This window comes from Podarcis melisellensis (genome assembly GCF_964234715.1).
Source record: "Podarcis melisellensis genome assembly, chromosome: 2".
NCBI classification, from domain to species: domain Eukaryota; kingdom Metazoa; phylum Chordata; class Lepidosauria; order Squamata; family Lacertidae; genus Podarcis; species Podarcis melisellensis.
Window position 1 is genome coordinate 26,864,647 of NC_138529.1, and position 19,199 is coordinate 26,883,845.

Consider the following 19,199-nt stretch of genomic DNA (forward strand, 5'->3'; position numbering starts at 1 on the left):
TCCCTCACACATTTCTCCCTGCTGACATGCCTCTTCAGTTACTCCTTGAGGCAAGGTGTGTGCTAAACAAGTTGGATTGAGGGCAAAGGCTTTGTGGGAAAGGTGTGGGGATTTGTTTGTTTGTTTGTTTTTAAAGAGAGAACGATATTTAAAACATGTATGTGCTGCATTTTGCTAATGATTTCCAAGGAGGGTTATAAAAATAAAAAATAAACAGTACATGCAGGAAATACAAAGCACAATAGACAGTAGGAGAGTTTGAAATATTTAATATAGTAAACATGTTTTGAAATGTCTGAGTGACTGAGTGAAATGACTGTGTGAAAAATGAGTGAAGATACATAGATAGATAGATGGTGTTATGTACTGAAGTTCTCACCCTGGGCCAGCAGGGGGATACTGTAGATAGTTTTCACTCAGGTCCACATATGCAAATAAGGGATTGAAAGTGACGTTCAGTGATTGGATAGTTTTAGAAAGTTGTTACAGTTGTGTGGTACTGGAGCTCTATATAAGCAGGCTGGTTGAACCCTTCAGTTCAGTTCTGTTCCGGCCTGTGAATAAACAAGAGCTGTTTGAAGAATCGCTGTGTTGTCTGATATGTTCACTCACAACTTAACAGAGAGAGAGAGAGAGAGAGAGAGAGAGAGAGAGAGAGAGAGAGAGAGAGAGAGTGTGTATTATGGCCCAGTGACTAAAAGACAATGAAGTTTGTGCCAGGTGCATTTTCTTTGGAGAGGATATTCCACAGTTGGGGCAGCCCCTCCCTTGTAGATGTTTCACTTCCACCTCACTAGGAGATGACATTAAAAGCAAGAACACAGGATTATGTTTGCATGCGAGTCAGAGATGCACACGCCGCCCCACCATAGCCAGGGGGACCGTTGCCCCCATCCAAAAAAAATCAAGTAAATAAAAATACTTTTTTTTAAAAAAAGGAGAAAGATTCGGACAGATTTTTCTCAGCACTTGAGGTCAAAAGAAATTCCTAATGTGCTAGACGGAGCCAGACAGAGGATGATGACAGGTGGGTGTCCTGCACCCCCCCCCAATATAGCATAAATCCTGCCGCGACCATGCGCCCCACATAAGGATTGACACCCCCCAAAATCTCTTGCCGGGAGGGAGAGAAGGAAGACGGGAGTGTCGCTGGGAACTTCTTTGCAAGCATCGCCCCCGCCAGTCGGGCGGATCCCGCAGGGGGCGTCCGCTCCCTCCCAGAATGGCCCGGCTTGCGCCCCCCGCCCCGTCCCCGCCCTGCCCCGCCTCCCCATCGCGGAGAATAGAAGGGGCGGCGCTTGGCGAGCGCGCTCCGCGACGGCGAAGGAGGCCGGGCCGCGATCGGCGTGCGGAGAGCGGACGCGGCACGAGAAGCGGCAGCGGCAGCGGCAGCGGCAGGAGGAGCGGGCGCCTGTCCGGGGAGGCGGCGAGCAGCTGCAGCATCTGCAGCCGGCAGGCCCGGGGTCGCGATGTTGCCTGCGGCGCGGGCCGACTACCTGGCGCCCTGGTGGGCGTCGTGGCTGCACGGGCTGCCCCACTTGAGCCTCCGCCTGCAACCGGTCTCCAGCGCCTTCCGCCCGAGGGACGCCGACTACCAGCAGGTGCGTTGCCCGCCCGCCCGATGCATGCTCCTCTTCCCCCGTAGGGTAGAATGAATGGGGCGCTCTCTATGCAACCCCCCACTGCGGCTCTTAGCTGGGCCTCCCGCGCTTCGCAGCGCGACCTTCAGCTCTGGGGCGGTTGCCAGGTCCTGCGGTGGGAGCCCCCCGGGACTGGATCCCTCGGCCTATCGAAGAGGGAGGGAGGGAGATCCGGAGTAGCTCCCCCCCGTCGGTTTCCCACAGAATGCCTGCCCTCGACAAAACGCCTCCTCTAATGGAAGGGGCTTGCAACTCCGTCAAGTGCCGTCCTCGCTGCCCCGCTTTGTTTCTACCCCAACTCCTAGGGCCCCCCCCCCAAGTTGATGGGCATTGTTCAAATAGTGTGGGTGCCCCACGTCTTGTGATGGATGGATTATGCGGGGCGGGGCTTGCCTCCCCCCCTATTTTATTCAAGTTATCACCCCTGCGCTCATCCATCCGCACCCCCGATGGCTATTCTGAGCGTGAAATCCTCGTGGGCAGTTGTTGCCTTGCGCACCTTCATATATGCTCCTGTGCGTATCCGATCAGGACGCAAATGACTCGTGGCCGCCGGTCCTGTACTCTTGGAGTAAAGCAGACCAGCATCCAGTCTCCCGCAGTGCCTCTTTTGACCCCTTTTTGCGGCATCCCAGCCAGTCGCCTGGTTCTATGGTGGGGGGGGGGGGGCAGCCCGAAAAAAAACAAACCCCAAACACGCCAGGTCCTGTGTCCTCTGCTGTGGGCAAGATCCAGTGGCTCTGATTTTAAATATTAAGCTGTGTAGCATTTTATCCCCTCCATCCGTCACCCACCCCACCCTTTTGGGGGGAATTGACCTGAATTGCAAATTAAAATAGACGCGCGCATTGGATGATGAGAGTTGTCATTTGAATTTTGCAAATCTTTTTAAAGAAGCAGGCGTCTCTGTGTTAATAAGGCATCTTTCTGAGTCCTGCCTGAAGGTTATGTTTCGCTCCGCTCTTGCACATGCAAAGGCAGTAACATTTTCCATTGGCTTCCCCAAAACTTGACTCCACCCTCCTCTCCCCATCTCCCTCAGGCCCACAAAATATAACATTCTACCCCCCCCTCAAAAAAAACCCTGCAAAACTAACCCTCTCTCTTATTTGCATGTGTGATATGCTAGAAACCCTCCTTGTCTACTCTTCAGATAGCTGGATCCTTTATTTTCCCCCTCAGTTCCCTGTGCATCCTTGTTTGGGTGGAAATCTATTTGTAAGTAGCGACCCCATTAACTTCCGTTGATTAGCTGAACGCTTCAGATACGCTGCTATCCATTCTGGATGCACAGTGTTTGCTGTATTTTGTCATCTCTGTATTTGGAGCCAGTTCTGTTGTGTTTCCTTTACTCTCCATATACTGGTTTTTCTTGGTAATGGTGTGGCAGAGTTCTTCATTGCTCTGGGTCTTTATTGATTGCATTTCTGGTTTTTTCTCCCACCCGATCCCACTGCCAATCTCAAGATGGCATATGTGGTTCTTCATTTTATCCTCACACCAAGCCTGTTAGGTTAGGCTGGGAGATGGTGACTTGATCATCTGAGAACTTGGTTGTGGGTCTTCTTAGGCTGATAGTCTAGAACAGTGTTTGCTAACCTGTGGGTTTTGACCCACAAGTGGGTTGCAAAGCTTGTGCAGACGGGTTGCGGGCTTTGCAGTGGTACCTCAGGTTAAGTACTTAATTCGTTCCGGTGGTCCATACTTAACCTGAAACTGTTCTTAACCTGCAGCACCACTTTAGCTAATGGGGCCTCCTGCTGCCGCCATGCCGCCAGAGCACGATATCTGTTCTCATCCTGAAGCAAAGTTCTTAACCTGAAGCACTATTTCTGGGTTAGCGGAGTCTGTAACCTGAAGCATATGTAACCTGAAGTGTATGTAACCTGAGGTACCACTGTATAAGTAAATCCCAAATAATTATAGCTTGCAGCCTCTTACTGTAAGAGGAGTACCTCTTAAAGCTGTTTTATTGGCTTATTATAATTCTGTGTTGATGCTTGTAACCGCATGTCTGAAAACTCTGGTAGAGCATGACACTGCTTAATCTCTGGGTCGTGAGTCCCACGTTGGGTGAAAGATTCCTGCCTTGCAATGGGTTGGACTAGATGACCCTTGTGGTCCCTTCCAGCTCTGCAATTTTATTATTCTGTGATTCTCATTGGGAACTCTCTGCTGGCTGGTGATGCTTCTGGGGACAGTTTGCCACAAAGTGCTAATGGAGTTTGCATCAGAGGCAAGCTGTAATGTTGTTGTTTAGTCATTTAGTCATGTCCGACTCTTCATGACCCCATAGACCAGAGCACTCCAGGCACTTCTGTCTTCCACTGCCTCCCACAGTTTGGTCAGACTCATGCTGGTAGCTTTGAGAACACTGTCCAACCATCTCATCCTCTGTCGTCCCCTTCTCCTTATGCCCTCCATCTTTCCCAACATCAGGGTCTTTTCCAGGGAGTCTTCTCTTCTCTTCTCATGAGGTGGCCAAAGTATTGGAGCCTCAGTTTCAAGACCTGCCTTCCAGTGAGCACTCAGGGCTGATTTCCTTAAGAATGGATACATTTGATCTTCTTGCAGTCCATGGGAGTCTCCTCCAGCACCATAATTCAAAAGCATCAATTCTTCGGTGATCAGCCTTCTTTATGGTCCAGCTTTCACTTCCATACATCACTACTGGGAAAACCATAGCTTTTACTATACGGACCTTTGTTGGCAAGGTGAACCCGTGAATAGTCAAGGGTAATTTGTAGTTTGCTTAGAAACAAAGAAGTTTGAGTGTCTGTGAAGCCCATTTGCAACCAGATCTCACCACTTGTGCAGAAAGAACAATGGCTCATTGAACTATCACGTGACAGGACCCTCAAAGACAATAGCATTTCCAAAAATTATCAGAATGTTGGTTTCATGTTGCCACTGAGTAGCCTGAACTTGTTGATGAAGAAGTATCTGCGCCGCTGCCATTTGGTAGCCCATACCTTTGGGAGGCAGGATTTTCAGCAACGATTGCTATGAAGACTGAAATGCAGTAAGCTATGTTTCGGGAAGGATCTGAGACTGTGTCTGACAACCAATAAACCCTGCACTCACCTGCTCTTTGGCAAAATGCAAGCTCTGTCATCCCATTGATACCTGCCAAAGTGGACTTCATCATGAAAAAATCATAAGATATAATGAACTACAAGTATTTTTAACAGGCCTTGTGTAACTGCGGTTGTGGAATGAATTTATAAAGTTGTTGTTGCAATCTGTCTGTCTCACGACAATGGAGTGCGCCTCCAGAGGTCAAGCACCAAATTTATATTACTTACCAATCAGGTGTTGGTTGTTTTTACACTCCATGAGCACAACAATGATTATCTTTGTAAGTCCTATAAATATTTCATCAAGTTCTGTATGTTGCAGATACGTCTCACATAATGGTTGTAAAATAGGCAGACTTGCATTTTAAATGCACAAAACCAATGGCCACCAAAGACCTGTGGTCCAAAATTCATGTGAGAATACAGCGGTGGGTTACTGCACAAAGTAATTTTGGACTTATGGGTTGCCGTACAAAAAAAAGGCTTGAAACCACTGCTCTAGGAAACGAACATTTCTTTTGGGTGGCTTTGTGCTTGTTCCAAAGATGGAAAAGTGGGAAGGTAGTGTCCGTAGAAACTATCTGCAGAAAGAGGCTTTGTCCAATATAAAAATAAATTGAGTAGCTTTGCATCCTTAGCCATCCCTTAGGCCTGCTTAGGTCACTTCTATACTCTCTTGGAAATTATGGAGTGTGATACAGTGATACCTCGGGTTACAGACGCTTCAGGTTACAGACTCCGCTAACCCAGAAATAGTACCTTGGGTTAAGAACTTTGCTTCAGGATGAGAACAGAAATCGTGCATCGGCAGCGCAGCAGCAGCGGGAGGCCCCATTAGCTAAAGTGGTGCTTCAGGTTAAGAACAGTTTCAGGTTAAGAACAGACCTCCAAAACGAATTAAGTTCTTAACCCGAGGTACCAATGTAGGTGTTTAGCTGGTATGTGTTTGTCGGCAGGAAATTGTGTACATGTGTGCTGCTCCAAGTTCCAACTGGGACTTGACCCTCACTGTGGGACTTGTCTCAAAGGTTCCCTGTGTGATTACTTAACCTATGATAACAATGTTTAGTGCTCACTTTGCCTTTTGATGTATTTGGGAGTCTCTTTCCCTGCTGGCAGTTCCTCAAAATTACTATTAATAACCAAGGGTCCTGCAGTTATGTAAATGTGCCCTTAATTAGTTCTGAAAGCCTCAAAGGTGAGAACCATTCCCTTTCCCTCTCTAATAGAGGCTGTCTGATTCTCATCATTCTTTCAGAGCCTGGTGGTATGTAGGCCAGCTCATTGCAATTGCTATGAAGATGTCAGTGACTTTTTTTACAACTACCTTATTGCTGTCAGTTTGTTAGAATATGGGCCAGGAAGAGCAGAGTACTTAGGCTTTGTATGGAAGATGCTCCATTCATGAGTACTAGAAGAAAGGTCACTCAAGTTCATTCCCTGGAAACTGTGGGCTCCTCAAGCTTGAAGTTCGCCTCTGGCTGAGATGCTTTTCTGCCTGAAGGCGCCTTCTGTGCAACTTAAAGCCTACTAAACCTTCTCTAACATAGTTGGCTCAATAAAAGTTATTTTCTTAAAGATTCAAGTCAGGTTCGGCATAGTATTTACCTAGGTGTTTTTTTTACCACTCTGGTAAAAACATAGTTGGAAAGAATCTTAATTCACAAGTCTGTGTAGGTCAGGCAATAACGCTTCCTTTTCTTAAAGTCCTTTATGAATACATATATTCAGTTCAGATTACATAAAGCAATAGATTTATCTATGGATTGTACATAGCTGGCAGGAGTTTGAATACCGAGCACTTAACACCTGCTGGGCTAGATATACTTTCGTTTTCCTTTTGAAGGAAGCATACACTACTGCAAAGCCTTGTGAAAGATCTAAGGATTCATGCTGCTAGGCAACGCAGTATTGCCTCTGCTGTCACTTTAAGAATTGTATTGGCAAACCCTTTAGTAGAGATCATCAGAAATTCTGTTTTCTATTCCTTCTGCTGCGTTTTGCACACGCACCCACACGCATATGGCTTGCCTTATTCACTTTTTACTTCACAATTTCTGCATCTAATAATAGCAGCCTACATGCTGGTTAATAGCTAGACATCTGGTGTGTGTGTGTGTGTGTGTGTGTGTGTTAGTATAAAGGGTGAGCACATTTTCCCATTAAAAAAACACAAATCTTGCAGGCCAGGTCTCAGCACCCAATCCGTTTCCACTCAGTGCACACATGTATTTTAAGAGGAAACTAGACTTTTCTTATGTCCAATACATGTACAGTTGTACCTCGGATTACATATGCTTCAGGTTACATACGCTTCAGGTTACAGACTCCGCTAACCCAGAAATAGTACCTCAGGATAAGAACTTTGCTTCAGGATGAGAACAGAAATTGTGTGGTGGCGGTGCGGTGGCAGCAGGAGGCCCCATTAGCTAAAGTGGTATCTCAGGTTAAGAACAGTTTCAGGTTAAGAACGGACCTCCGGAACGAATTAAGTACGTAACCAGAGGTACCACTGTATAGAACTGGCACCTTCAGTACAAAGAGTAGTTTAAGCAGTAGCTCTTTTCTTGTTTCCTAATTAATTACCTCAGCATGGTGATTCTAATGCAGAGGAACTACTGTTTGTTCCTTTGGAAGTTGCTAACCCAAATTTAGAATGCCTACCTAGTTGGATGCCCACCTGAGTTCTTCTCGTATGCTGCACTGGTCAGATGTTACCTTCCACCTTCGCAGGTGGTTGCGTTTCATTGCGGCACTGCCGTAATTAATTTTTTATTCACGGTGTAGTGCAAGTCGTACTACCTCTGGTTGCACGTCTCAAAATATTCTGTCCGCGGAAGGTTTGGCAGCTTGCGGGTGAAAGCTTTCCAATTCCGTTGGCAGAAATGCTGAATCCAAACTGGGCTAATTGAATCCAGGACTTCTAGTCATTCCCCGTGTGGCTGAGGCATGTGATTGGCTGTGATTCTAGCTTGAGGCATTTGTGGGTAATGGCATTGGCAGATCCGTAGCAGGAAAAGGCGGAGAATGGCATTGAACTGGACATGAAGGCAGCCAGTCTTCAGGTGTTTACCTGGAAAAGAAATGAATGGGGCTTGGGTTAGGGAAGCAAAGCCCCAACATTCTTTACATAAAATAGACCGTGGGTATTCCATAGGACTAGTACAGTGGTACCTTGGTTCCCGAACAGCTTGGCTCCCAAACGGCGCAACCCGGAAGTGATTGTTTTGGTTTGCGAACGTTTTTTGGAAGCTGAATGTCTGTGGCTTCCGATTGAGTGCAGGAAGCTCCTGCAGCCAATCAGAAGAAGCCACACCTTGGTTTTTGAACAGTTTCAGGAGTCGAATGGACTCCCAGGATGGGTTAAGTTTGAGAACCAAGGTACCACTGTATTCTTCGCTATACTTTTATTCCACAGAGAAGAGTCAATCCAAAGGGCATCTGCAGGCTACAGTGGTACCTCAGGTTACAGACGCATCAGGTTACAGACTCCGCTAACCCAGAAATAGTACCTCAGGTTAAGAACTTTGCTTCAGGATGAGAACAGTGGTACCTCAGGTTACAGACGCATCTTACAAGTCTATGATTCTATGCTGTGGCTTTTATCTCTCCACATTAAGGACTGGTGTAGATAAGCAATCGCCAGCTATTATTTGCTCACTAAACATTACGGATGTGGTATGTTTTGTGGTGGTTTCTGCTGCCCTAAGATAGGGCGTGCTCAGCCTAAAAGAGATTGCAGCCTCCTAATGTGTGCCCTAGTTGTTAACAGATTCGCTGCAAGCTTGTTGTCACAAGACTGGATAGCTGGTAAACATCTCTGGTGCAACCTGAAACAGGGTTTCAAGATACAGCTACAAGGCATTGCTGGTAATAGAGAATTCAGATCGCAACATGTGTGGGTCAGGAATGGCACAATTAAACTAACACATTCTCTTGATTTTAACTAGAGTTAATCGACCCTTGGGTATTATATTTGACCTCTCCGAATCCCAATCTGTTTGAATTTGCAGAAAACCCCAATTAAGAATAAGCATAATTGCCTGTAGAAAATGAATGTACTTGGTCTAGAGGCTCCAGCATTGGTCAAATATTAGGAACTGAAAAAAGAATCTGCTCTCTCATAAGTTAGTATTCAAGGAGGGTTGGATCTCTCTAAAAATAAGGCTTCCCTTAATTCTCTACAAAATTGCTTGAAACGGCAATGCGGTTGAGATCTGAGTTGGCTTTGGAGATGAAGATAGTCCTATGGCATCTGAAAAATTACAAATTTATTGTGGTGTAAGGTTTTTTCTATTTCATCAGTTTCATGAAGTGTTCTGCTTGAGTGACAGATCACAGGAACAGAGAAGCCCTGTACAGTGGTACCTAGGGTTAAGTACTTAATTTGTTCTGGAGGTCCATTCTTAACCTGAAACTGTTCTTAACCTGAAGCACCACTTTAGCTAATGGGGCCTCCTGCTGCCGCCGCGCCTTTGGAGCACGATTTCTTTTCTCATCCTGTAGCAAAGTTCTTAACCCGAGGTACTATTTCTGGGTTAGCGGAGTCTGTAACCTGAAGCGTCTGTAACCTGAAGCGTCTGTAACCCGAGGTACCACTGTACAGGCATTCAGAAGCTGGAGAAAGCAACATGGGATGGGGATGAGGTCTCTACCTCTGCCACCATCATCCCTGTCCCATGAGTTTGACTGTATGAATCAGTGAGCCTGCTTCTCCCAGTATGGGCTCCCCATGCAATGGAGAACCCTGATTTCCCAGGGTTCCCCATCTTGCAGACACCTGCACATGTACTGGAAGCTTTCTTGCTCCAGATAATCACCCTGCAATATACTAGGAGGACAGGGGTTGAGCTAGTGTGTTTTCTCCAGCTGCTAAACACATGACGACTGCTGGAAGGATGCTGCTACAGGAAAGCCAGCAAATGCAGTGCGAGGAAGATGTTGTATTAAAATGCTATGCAGAGAATGTGCAAAAGAGATCCCATTGAGAGTAGAAGTGCCAAACAAGGTGGGAGTAGCCTGCGCCTGGCTGCTAATGAATTTGCAAAGTGAGATGAAAAGCGTCTTCCCTGTATGCCTAAAGAGGGGCAGTTGCGTTCAGTAGTGAACCTGTCACTCCCAGTCCCTCTTGAGTCTGATAGGCTAGAATGAGCACATGAATTCCAGCTTGGCAGCTGATGTCTCCCTTTGAAACCTTTTTGCTGAAGTCTGGCAAGTGTCTTGCTGAATGCCCAGGAAAACCTGAGTTGCTTCTGTGCTGATTTCTGAGTCTTCGCTGTTTTTAATGTCTCATTTGGGTACATCCATTCTCTTGTACAGGTAGCCCGGCAACCTACATGGCAGAAGGGCCTTGCTGGCACAACATCGTCTTAGGAACGTAGTGGTGGCATATATCATGTTCAAACATGTAAAGGTGAATGGGCCTTTGATGGGAAGGTTGAGGCCACATGATAAGTGGATTTTGAGTAGATATGAGGGCTAGACTTGGCATTGGGGTTGTTTTAGGGTGGGGGATGCTAGTTCCTGGGTTGTATTCCTGATGAATGATGTAGTTCTACTAGTGAGCCATTGCATGTGGAGTGTGTGTGTGTGTGTGTGTTTGGGGGGGGTGGGGAGTCTGTAAACCAGGCATAGCAAACTCGACCTGGCAGATGTTTTGGGACTACAACTCCCATCATCCCTAGCTAACAGGACCAGTAGTCAGGGATGATGGGAATGGTAGTCTCAAAACATCTGGAGAGCCAAGTTTGCCTATGCCTGTTGTAAACAGTCCTAAGCCCTTTCAGCCCTTTCATCTGTGTAGTGGAAGACCCCTCCCTCAGAGTTGGCTTGTAGATCCTTGATGATGCATTTGACAAAGTCTTATTTGGGAGCAGTAGCTGGTGATTTGTGATGGGACTGTGGGTTTGTTTGTTTTTTTTAAACTATTATTTATTAAATTTCTACATAACACAGACTTTTAGATTTACTGCATAATAACCTCTCTCCCCTTCCCACCCCATTCCATCTCTGCATACGAGGGCTGGGCAATATCTGGTTTTCAACATTGCAATATATCACCAGCTAAAAACATCACAATATACCGAGCTATCACAATGTCTAAAATGAAGATGGAGCTATGTAGAGGCATTGGCTGGCTTCACGTTTTCCCCCGCATCGTGGTTTTTGCATAGCGCGCACACACACAGCATGATATGTGATATATTGCCAGGTCAAAAATTATGAAACCAGTATCACAATGTGGACTTGAAACTGGTTTTGGACAATATATCACCCAGCTCTACTATACACTCAGATATACTCAGACAGCAGACAGCAACATGGTATGTATCTGAAGTGGCGCCTGGCCCTGTAAAACTTCTGCTAAGATCCATTTGTTTAGTCTTTTAAGTTGCCACCAGACTGTTCAGCTTCTAGCTGCCCCAGATAAATACAAAGTTGTCTGTTGTTTAGAGGGGATGTTCCTGTTCTGATTCATTTCACCACTCTGAAATGCCCTTCTTTGGGGCCATGCTGTCATTTCTAGGCAGTGAAAGCCAGGCTGGTAGCATGTAGTTTGGGACTTCTTGCAGTTGCGGGGTCAGAGTGCTTTGCCCAGAAGAAAATAAGTGGGAAGCTTGTTTTTGCTGGCTAAGGGAGGGAGGAGCTGGGTTTCCCCAGACTCATAGTGCTGAAGGGGCATTTGGAATCATGACCTCTTGCACATTGCAGCGTGAAACTTGTTTGTGTGGGACAGAATTACTTACCAGCATCCCAGCAGAGAGATGCTCTGTGCTTCATCTAATTGCTGCTGAAGGTAATGTTGGTTGTTTATCAGCAGAAAGTGGGAGATACTTATGTCTCCATTAAGCGGCTAATGTGAAACCTCCGTGGGATAAGTACCAATGGCTCCTGCAGTTCTGCTGTCAGATGCACAGGCTGGTTTTATAAAAACAGGCTGTGAAATAATGCAAGGTAGTCAGCATTTAACAGCCAGCAATGATGCCTTTCAGAGGTTGTTGGACTCCCATTGTCCTAATCCGCATGATCAGGGGCTGATGGGAGTTGGAGTCCAGCAACATCTGCAAGGCACCAGGTCGGATACTTCTGATACTTGTAAGAATTGTTGCCTGCAAAACCACAACAAAACAAATGGAGGACAATGTCGCAAATCTTTCACTGAGCAAATGGGTAGAAGGTGAGAATGCAAACTCCCCATTTAACTCTACTTTGATGTTTGGTACTTTTTGTGTCGATTACAATTCTAGCAATGCCTCCTCTTTGCCTTCACATGTGCATACAGTACATGTGCAGAAGGAGGCAAGTTGTAATTTGGAAACGTCTGCAAGACCAAATCTTTTATGCATCAATTTGCAAGAGCGCTTTCTACGCCACTGTTCACATCATAGATGGAATTCGACATACTGCTAAATCTCTTGTTCTATCATTGAAAGGATTTCTCTCTGCACAAAAAAATGTTCCCCCTTCCCTAGTGTGCCCTCTAAATTTGTTTTAGGGGTTTTCCTAACCCTCTGGAGCAGATTTTAGGAGGGTGCAGGCCATGCATGGGGGAAGGAGCAGGGAGTCCTGTTATGCACTGACAGGTTGCAGTTGGTGAATGTCACTCTGTCTTTGAGCCTTCTCTTATTATTTTCATTAATTAAACTGTTTGGGGTACTGTGACTGTAGGGGAGACCGTGGGACATTGTGCTCATTAATGACATTAGGCTTAGCAACCAACACCTTTGTTAAAGCTTGTAGTTCCTATAAAGTTCCATGTGCAACCAGGTTTCTGTGCCTGAAGAATGCTTTAAAAAGTCACTGATAGTGTCCTTATGTCCATCTGATGGCAGATCTCAGAGTGTTCCAGAGTGGGTGTTATATTTTATGAAGTCAACTACATTGTCATAAATCAAAAGTGTATCACCCAGTATTGGGATTAAATCCTTCACAGTTATTGCTTGGGAGCTGCTCAGTTCTTTCTCACTTTGGAGGGGAGAAGTTATCTGACAGATGCTATTAAATAAATGACAGTTTTTTATGCCACATTTTGGACCAGCGTGATGGACAAAAGCCTACAAAAAAACTTCATGTACACTGTGTGTGATGTGTGTTTGTGCATGCAGATAACATCCAGGTTGCTGGGATTGCTGCAAAATATTGTATTGGAAGTTTAGCTGGTGATTGGTGTGCTGGTTTCAGCTGCACATGTTAGAAGTGGGGTGTGTGTGGGTGTGTGGAAGAGTAGTAGTATTGTACCAAAGCATATTGACAGGAAGGAAGCACTTAGACAATGCACAGTTGTATTGGGCTTCTTGCTTGGCACTTCTGACCTCTGATTCACAGGCAAAGCTAGGAGAGCTTCTGGTTTTTGTAGATTAGTGCAAGACTTCTTTGCTTTTGCACTGATAAGTCATTGTGCTGCTAGAGGGGTACAGTCTCAAAGTGCACCAAACGTAGGCATAAAACAACAACCAGTGAGGATCTCCTCATTCCTATTGAAAACTATGTCATTTGTAATTATGTCACCCAACTTGTACAGGGATAACTTATTCTGAATTCTCAGAACCCCAATTTTAACTTGTTCCAACTTTGCACACCATTCGCTGTGCAGATGCATTTGAAAGGTTGGTTAAGGACATGGAATCCAAGAGAGTTCGTGCTAGGGCTTCCAGGAGAGAACGGCAAGTCCCAGTCTATAAGTGGGGAGGCTTGCAAAAGCCTTTGTGAGCGTCTCCCTCCCCCCTGTATAATCGGAGGAAGATTGGGAACTTGGGAGGGGGCTTGCGAAAGCTTTTCTCCTTCCAAGTCCAATCTTAAAGGCTTTTGCGAGTTTCCTTCTCCAGCTTTAAGATCTGAGCGAACAGGATTGTGACTGTCAACCAAAATAATGTCACATGATTGCCAGGTGAGTGGCTCCTTCCACCTGCTAATTTTGGCGGGATAGTCAGATCCTGATAAGGATCTGGACCATGGAGCCAAAACTGGTTCCCAGCTCCTGGGTTATCTGAATCTGGGTTTGTGGTTTAGCTCTCCCCAAACAAACTGTGAGCTGCAACTATGGTTTGTCCTGTGATTTACTTTGGAGAATGAAACCACTAGCGTAGGTTGGGACAACAAGGTAAGCCAAATGGTGACTTAGCACAGCAGCAGAATGACCAGGCAAGATCAAAGCAGCTTCAGTCTCTCTTCCAGAACCCCATACAGTAGAATCATAGAATTGTAGAGTTGGAATGGACCAATACAGGAATCTTAGCTAAAGTATCCACGCATGACTTAGCATTATATACAAATGACAACTGTATGTTCATGAAGGAACTTGAGTGAGTATCATTGTGAAATTAGCCCCCCCCCCTTTCAGTTTTCCCGGTGACATTGTGGTTGACTTTTCGGGATAGCTTTAGAGCTGATTCTGCTCTCCTTCCCCTCCTTCTGCCATTCCTGCAGCAGACATGAGCTGCAGAAAAGCTAAAGGCAAGAGTTTGGCAGCGTTTGAAGAATAAGGTGACCATTGAGATTGGGAGTAGTAAGTAAGGGGGCAAAGAGAGGGAAAGGTGATGGTTCAGGATGTCTGAGGAGATCAAGTGAGCTCACCTCAGGGGTCAGCAAACTTTTTCAGCAGGGGGCCGGTCCACTGTCCCTCAGACCGTGTGGGGGACCGGACTATATTTTTTTTGGGGGGGGTGAATGAACGAATTCCTATGCCCCACAAATAACCCAGAGATGCATTTTAAATAAAAGAACACATTCTACTCATGTAAAAGCACACTGATTCCCAGACCGTGTGCGGGCCAGATTGAGAAGGCGACTGGGCCGCATCCAGCCCCCGGGCCTTAGGTTGCCTACCCATGGCTCAGCTCATCCTTGGCTTGCTACGATGGGGAGGTAACAAACTGGGGAAGGGCTGTGATAGAATATCTGCTTCGCAAGCTCCCAGGTTCAATCCCCAGCTTCTTTAGATAGGGCTGAGAGCAGCGTTTGAAATTCGACAGGCGCATTTTGCACCTGGCTATTGCCCACTTGGGACCAAGTGAAGATGCCTGGGTGCCAGGATAACGCCTGGCATCTCCACCATGTGGCGCTGCATGCCTGGGGACCCTTGGATCTTGCCTGTTTTCACATACTAATAACACATTTTTTAGAGTTCTATCAGTGATATTTTATCTGCACAATCGGAATGAATTTCAGGAATCAAAAAGTCGTATTGGGAAAATACGGCTTCCGAGCTGCCTGGCCCCAAAATGGCAAATAGACATCCCGTTTTGGCGGGTGGCGCTGTGGTCTAAAACCGCAGAGCCTAGGGCTTGCTGATCAGAAGGTTGGCGGTTCGAATCCCCGTGACGGGGTGAGCTCCCGTTGCTCGGTCCCTGCTCGGGCCTACCTAGCAGTTCGAAAGGACGTCAAAGTGCAAGTAGATAAATAGGTACCACTCCAGCGGAAAGGTAAGTGGTGTTTTCGTGCGCAGCTCTGGTTTGCCAGAAGCGGCTTAGTCATGCTGGCCACATGACCTGGAAGCTGTACGCTGGTTCCCTCGGCCAATAAAGCGAGATGAGCGCTGCAACCCCAGAGTCAGCCACGACTGGACCTAATGATCGGGGGTCCCTTTACCTTTACTTTTAACCCTGCTTTAAGGAACCACTGGGCTCCTTGCTTATACATTTGAATTTCTAACACTGGCTGAGAGAGACTCCTGCCTGAAAGCCTGAAGAGCTGCTGCCAGTCAGTGTAAACAATACTTAACGAGAACCAGCATGCGAAGGTTACTGTGATTTGGGATGTTTTAACAAAATCTGCCCTTCTTCCCTTATCCAAGAGCCCATATAGAGTCCTTACGTGGGTTCCCTATCGGTAGGAGAAAATAACAGAGGCCAACCAGAGAATATTGAAAAGCAAACCAGCTAGTAAGCCTGTTCTTTATTGATCTGTTGCAACTCACATACAGGAAAGGAGGAGGGCCCAGAACAAAGGTGTGCCTGCCCTTATATAAAGGTAAAGGTACCCCTGACCATTAGCTCCAGTGACGACTCTGGGGTTGCGCGCTCATCTCACTCTATAGGCCTAGGGAGCCGGCATTTGTCCACAGACACCTTCCAGGTCATGTGGCCAGCATGACTAAGCTGCTTCTGGCAGACATTTTAAATTCCCTGCCCCGGAGGTCAAGACCACCCATCCATACATCATACATACATCGCAGAAGGGGTGTAACCCAAGACCTCCCCCCACAAACACAATACCTACGTCATAGAAAAGGTGATCTACAACAGAAATTTGAGTGTTGTTGTTTTTCCTGTCTGGCAGGTTTTCTGATAATGCCTTATCTGATTGCCTTTCCTGGTGGTCTGCCCATTCCTTTGAAATGGTGATTACCCACTTCCTGAGACAATGGGAAAGTTCCCCCACCCCCTCCCTCCTTGCAGAGAAAACATTTGGTCACTTGGGGAGTCAAAATGGTTTCAGGAAAGTCTTCCTGTGCTGCTCCAGACATTGATACATGTATGAGCATTTATTATATTTATATGACCTTATAACAGGGACTATGTGCGATGACCATTCTAAATACGAAGGTTTCTGCAGGGTCCCACGCGGACAGGGAGGCATGCCTTTTGCAAGACCACAGACCTTTCCCTGCTTGGTGATATTAGGCCACATTAGAGAGGACGTTTGAGGGCTGAGTGCGTGGGGCGCTGTGCCAGGATGAAACTGAGCGGCCATTTATCAGCCCTGTAGCTGGCGGTCGGGAAAGGAAGCGGGCAGAGTTATTTCTTCCTTCTCTTGTTTCTCCTCCCCCACACCCACCCCTTTGTGAAACGCTGCTCTGAGCTCAGGATTGGAAGGGGCCCAAGTGGGAGCAGATACAGGCCAGGCTGCGGACCGTTGCCTCTTGCCATCTTGGCACAGCTTGGGATTATTGGTGCCAGCAGGGAAGCGGGCTTTGGAGCGTGGCACAGCAGCTGCCCACTCTGGGGGATCCCTGATGGTAATCCTTCCCTTCCCAAGGGCACTTGGTGGTGTGAGTGTTGGCGATGAAACGTGCACTGAATGCTTCTCTTCGCAGGCAGAGAATAAACCGGCGGCGGGGGTCTGCTGCCAATCAAAGCTATGTGACTGCAGCATCTTTGGCGTGCTGTTTTGCCTGTGGCAGGTGACTGCATACTGTGTCTTGAGCTTTGTCCCCGAGTGCAGCATAACTCAGTACTTCACCAACTGCTGCGCAGTCAAATACAGTACAGTGGTACCTCGGGTTAAAAACTTAATTTGTTCTTAACCTGAAACTGTTCTTAACCTGAGGTACCACTTTAGCTAATGGGGCCTCCTCCTGCTGCCGTGCGATTTCTGTTCTCATCCTGAAGCAAAGTTCTTAACCCGAGGTACTATTTCTGGGTTAGCGGAGTCTGTAACCTGAAGCGTCTATAACCTGTATTGGATCCTTCCTAAACACAGGTCTCTGTAATCGTAGAATTGCAAAGTTGGAAAGAGACCCTAAGGGTTCTCTAGTCCAACCCCCTGGAATGGAGGAATCTCCAGGACAGATGGCCATCCAACCTCTGCTTTAAAAATGCAACAGTCTTATCCCATGTGCATTCATCCATCAAGGTCCACACCTCTGCCAGTGGCTGTTTCTCACTGAACTATACACAGAGGTCAAAATTGCCAATTAAGTTTCACAGGGCAGGAGGTATTTCTGTATCACTCTCTGTATCCAGACCTTCAATGCTGCGCCTTTTATTTCTTTTAGCAGTGCTGCTTCCAGAGGGCTGATGTGGAATGCGGCGCTCGTGGTATGCTTTTAATCCTTTCCTTCCTTGCCACCTCTGTGCTCCAAATTGGCTCCAGTTTTAAACACAGGCTTTCCTTCGTGAGCCTCATTCATTTCCTATTCTGATGTGAGTCTCTCCCATGGCCAGTAGGGAGAGGAGTACGTTATGTATGTTGGTGGTGGACAAAATAAGTGGCCTGTGGTCTATGGTCTCTGTTTATAGCATGATGGTAGCCATCCTGAGCTTGACAGAATAAGAAGAGGAGTTTGGATATCCCGCTTTATCACTACCCGAAGGAGTCTCAAAGCGGCTAACATTCTCCTTTCCCTTCCTCCCCCACAACAAACACTCTGTGAGGTGAGTGAGGCTGAGAGACTTCAGAGAAGTGTGACTAGCCCAAGGTCACCCAGCAGCTGCATGCGGAGGAGCGGAGACGCGAACCCGGTAAGAGCGGAGACTACCGCTCTTAACCACTACACCACATATTGCTATCATATTTTGACCACTGCTTCTGTATAGACTAAGCAACCTCTCCTGCACTGAAAAACGACAACAACCACAGCAACAGAGATCATGGGTTAAAAGATGGCCCTGGTACATTTTATGTTTGGTTTATTACCAAATTTAAAGTGTGATCAAAAGGCTCTGTGTGTCACTGCCCCCCCCCAAAAAAATACCTTTCATCAAAACTTTTTCACAGTGCTGTATTAATCCATGTTTTTATTCTAAATTGCATAGTCTGGATTGTCTGTTACTAGGCTACGGAATAATCATTCTCTCCTTGAAATGCTTTTTACAGAAGCAGATAAACTCACCCCTTAATATATATTTTTTAAAAACCTACCACTGAGATTGGATCCTTTTTTCTTTTTTTTAAGGCTATTCAAACTGGTGGAGGGGGAGGAAGTGAATTGTGTGATTTAGATCAGAGGAAGCTATGACAAGATTACAGGTTCTTGTGGTCTGCTGTAGATAGCCTGGAGGGTTGTTGTGTTTTTTTTGCTCCCGAAGCATGAAAATATCACACTGAGCAAGGCCTGCCTTTGTTCTTCTGTCCTTTCAAGTTAAAGGTCTCGCTTGCCACAGAAGGCTCTCTCTGTTAACAAACACTTGCTGTTTGTTTGCCACTGGTCTTGTGGGGAGGGGGAGCCCTTTTATTCCCCTGTGTGACCTTGCAAACCTTACAGCCTCTCATTTGACTTTCCACATTATCAGAGCTAGGCCTTTTTTGCTGTCAAGTGACATTGTATGGCTGTGTGCTTTGACGGTCTGCGCCTCTCTTCACCCCTGTGTTCCAGCGCTGGTTTGAACCTGCTGATGGGAGCCTCTGATCTTAACCCAGTCTGACAAAGCATCCTTCTATCCCGTGGGTGGAAGAGAGGCCTCTTGACAGTAGCTAGGAACAGGCCTGAAAAAACTGCTCTGTGCCTGAAGCACTCCTTGCAACTCTTTAAAAAACAAATATCCTCTCCCATTTTTTTGTGGGTGGGGGCGTGTTTCGTGTTTGGCCCCTCTCCTCCACAAGACCCTTACTGTTTCCAAGTTGGGTTGAAGAAAAACAGCCACACACAGCCAGCCTCTGAAGTGAGTGGGCTCAATAATGCTTTATTGAGGGGAAACAGCGTGGGAGACTGCATTGATGTGTCAGTTCATACATTTCCCCTTCTCTGCCATCATAATTCCATACAGCTTATATGTGTGTAGCCATTTGTGTATGTATAAAAGGTAAAGGACCCCTGACCATT

The 19,199-nt window shown here is 46.5% G+C and overlaps 1 protein-coding gene across 3 annotated transcripts in view; it reads left to right on the plus strand.

Moving 5' to 3' along the window:
* Positions 1-1,368: 1,368 nt before the first annotated feature.
* Positions 1,369-19,199, plus strand: part of TTYH2 (tweety family member 2) — a 78,960-nt gene continuing 61,129 nt past the window's right edge. The window contains exon 1 of one of the 3 annotated variants that reach the window (XM_081899741.1): positions 1,369-1,601. In XM_081899741.1, coding sequence (XP_081755867.1) covers positions 1,470-1,601 — 132 coding nt within the window. In that variant the 5' untranslated portion in view covers positions 1,369-1,469. Of the gene's footprint in view, positions 1,602-2,743; positions 2,859-19,199 lie in introns of those variants that run through there. The other 2 variants (XM_081899739.1, XM_081899740.1) reach the window with 2 other exon arrangements.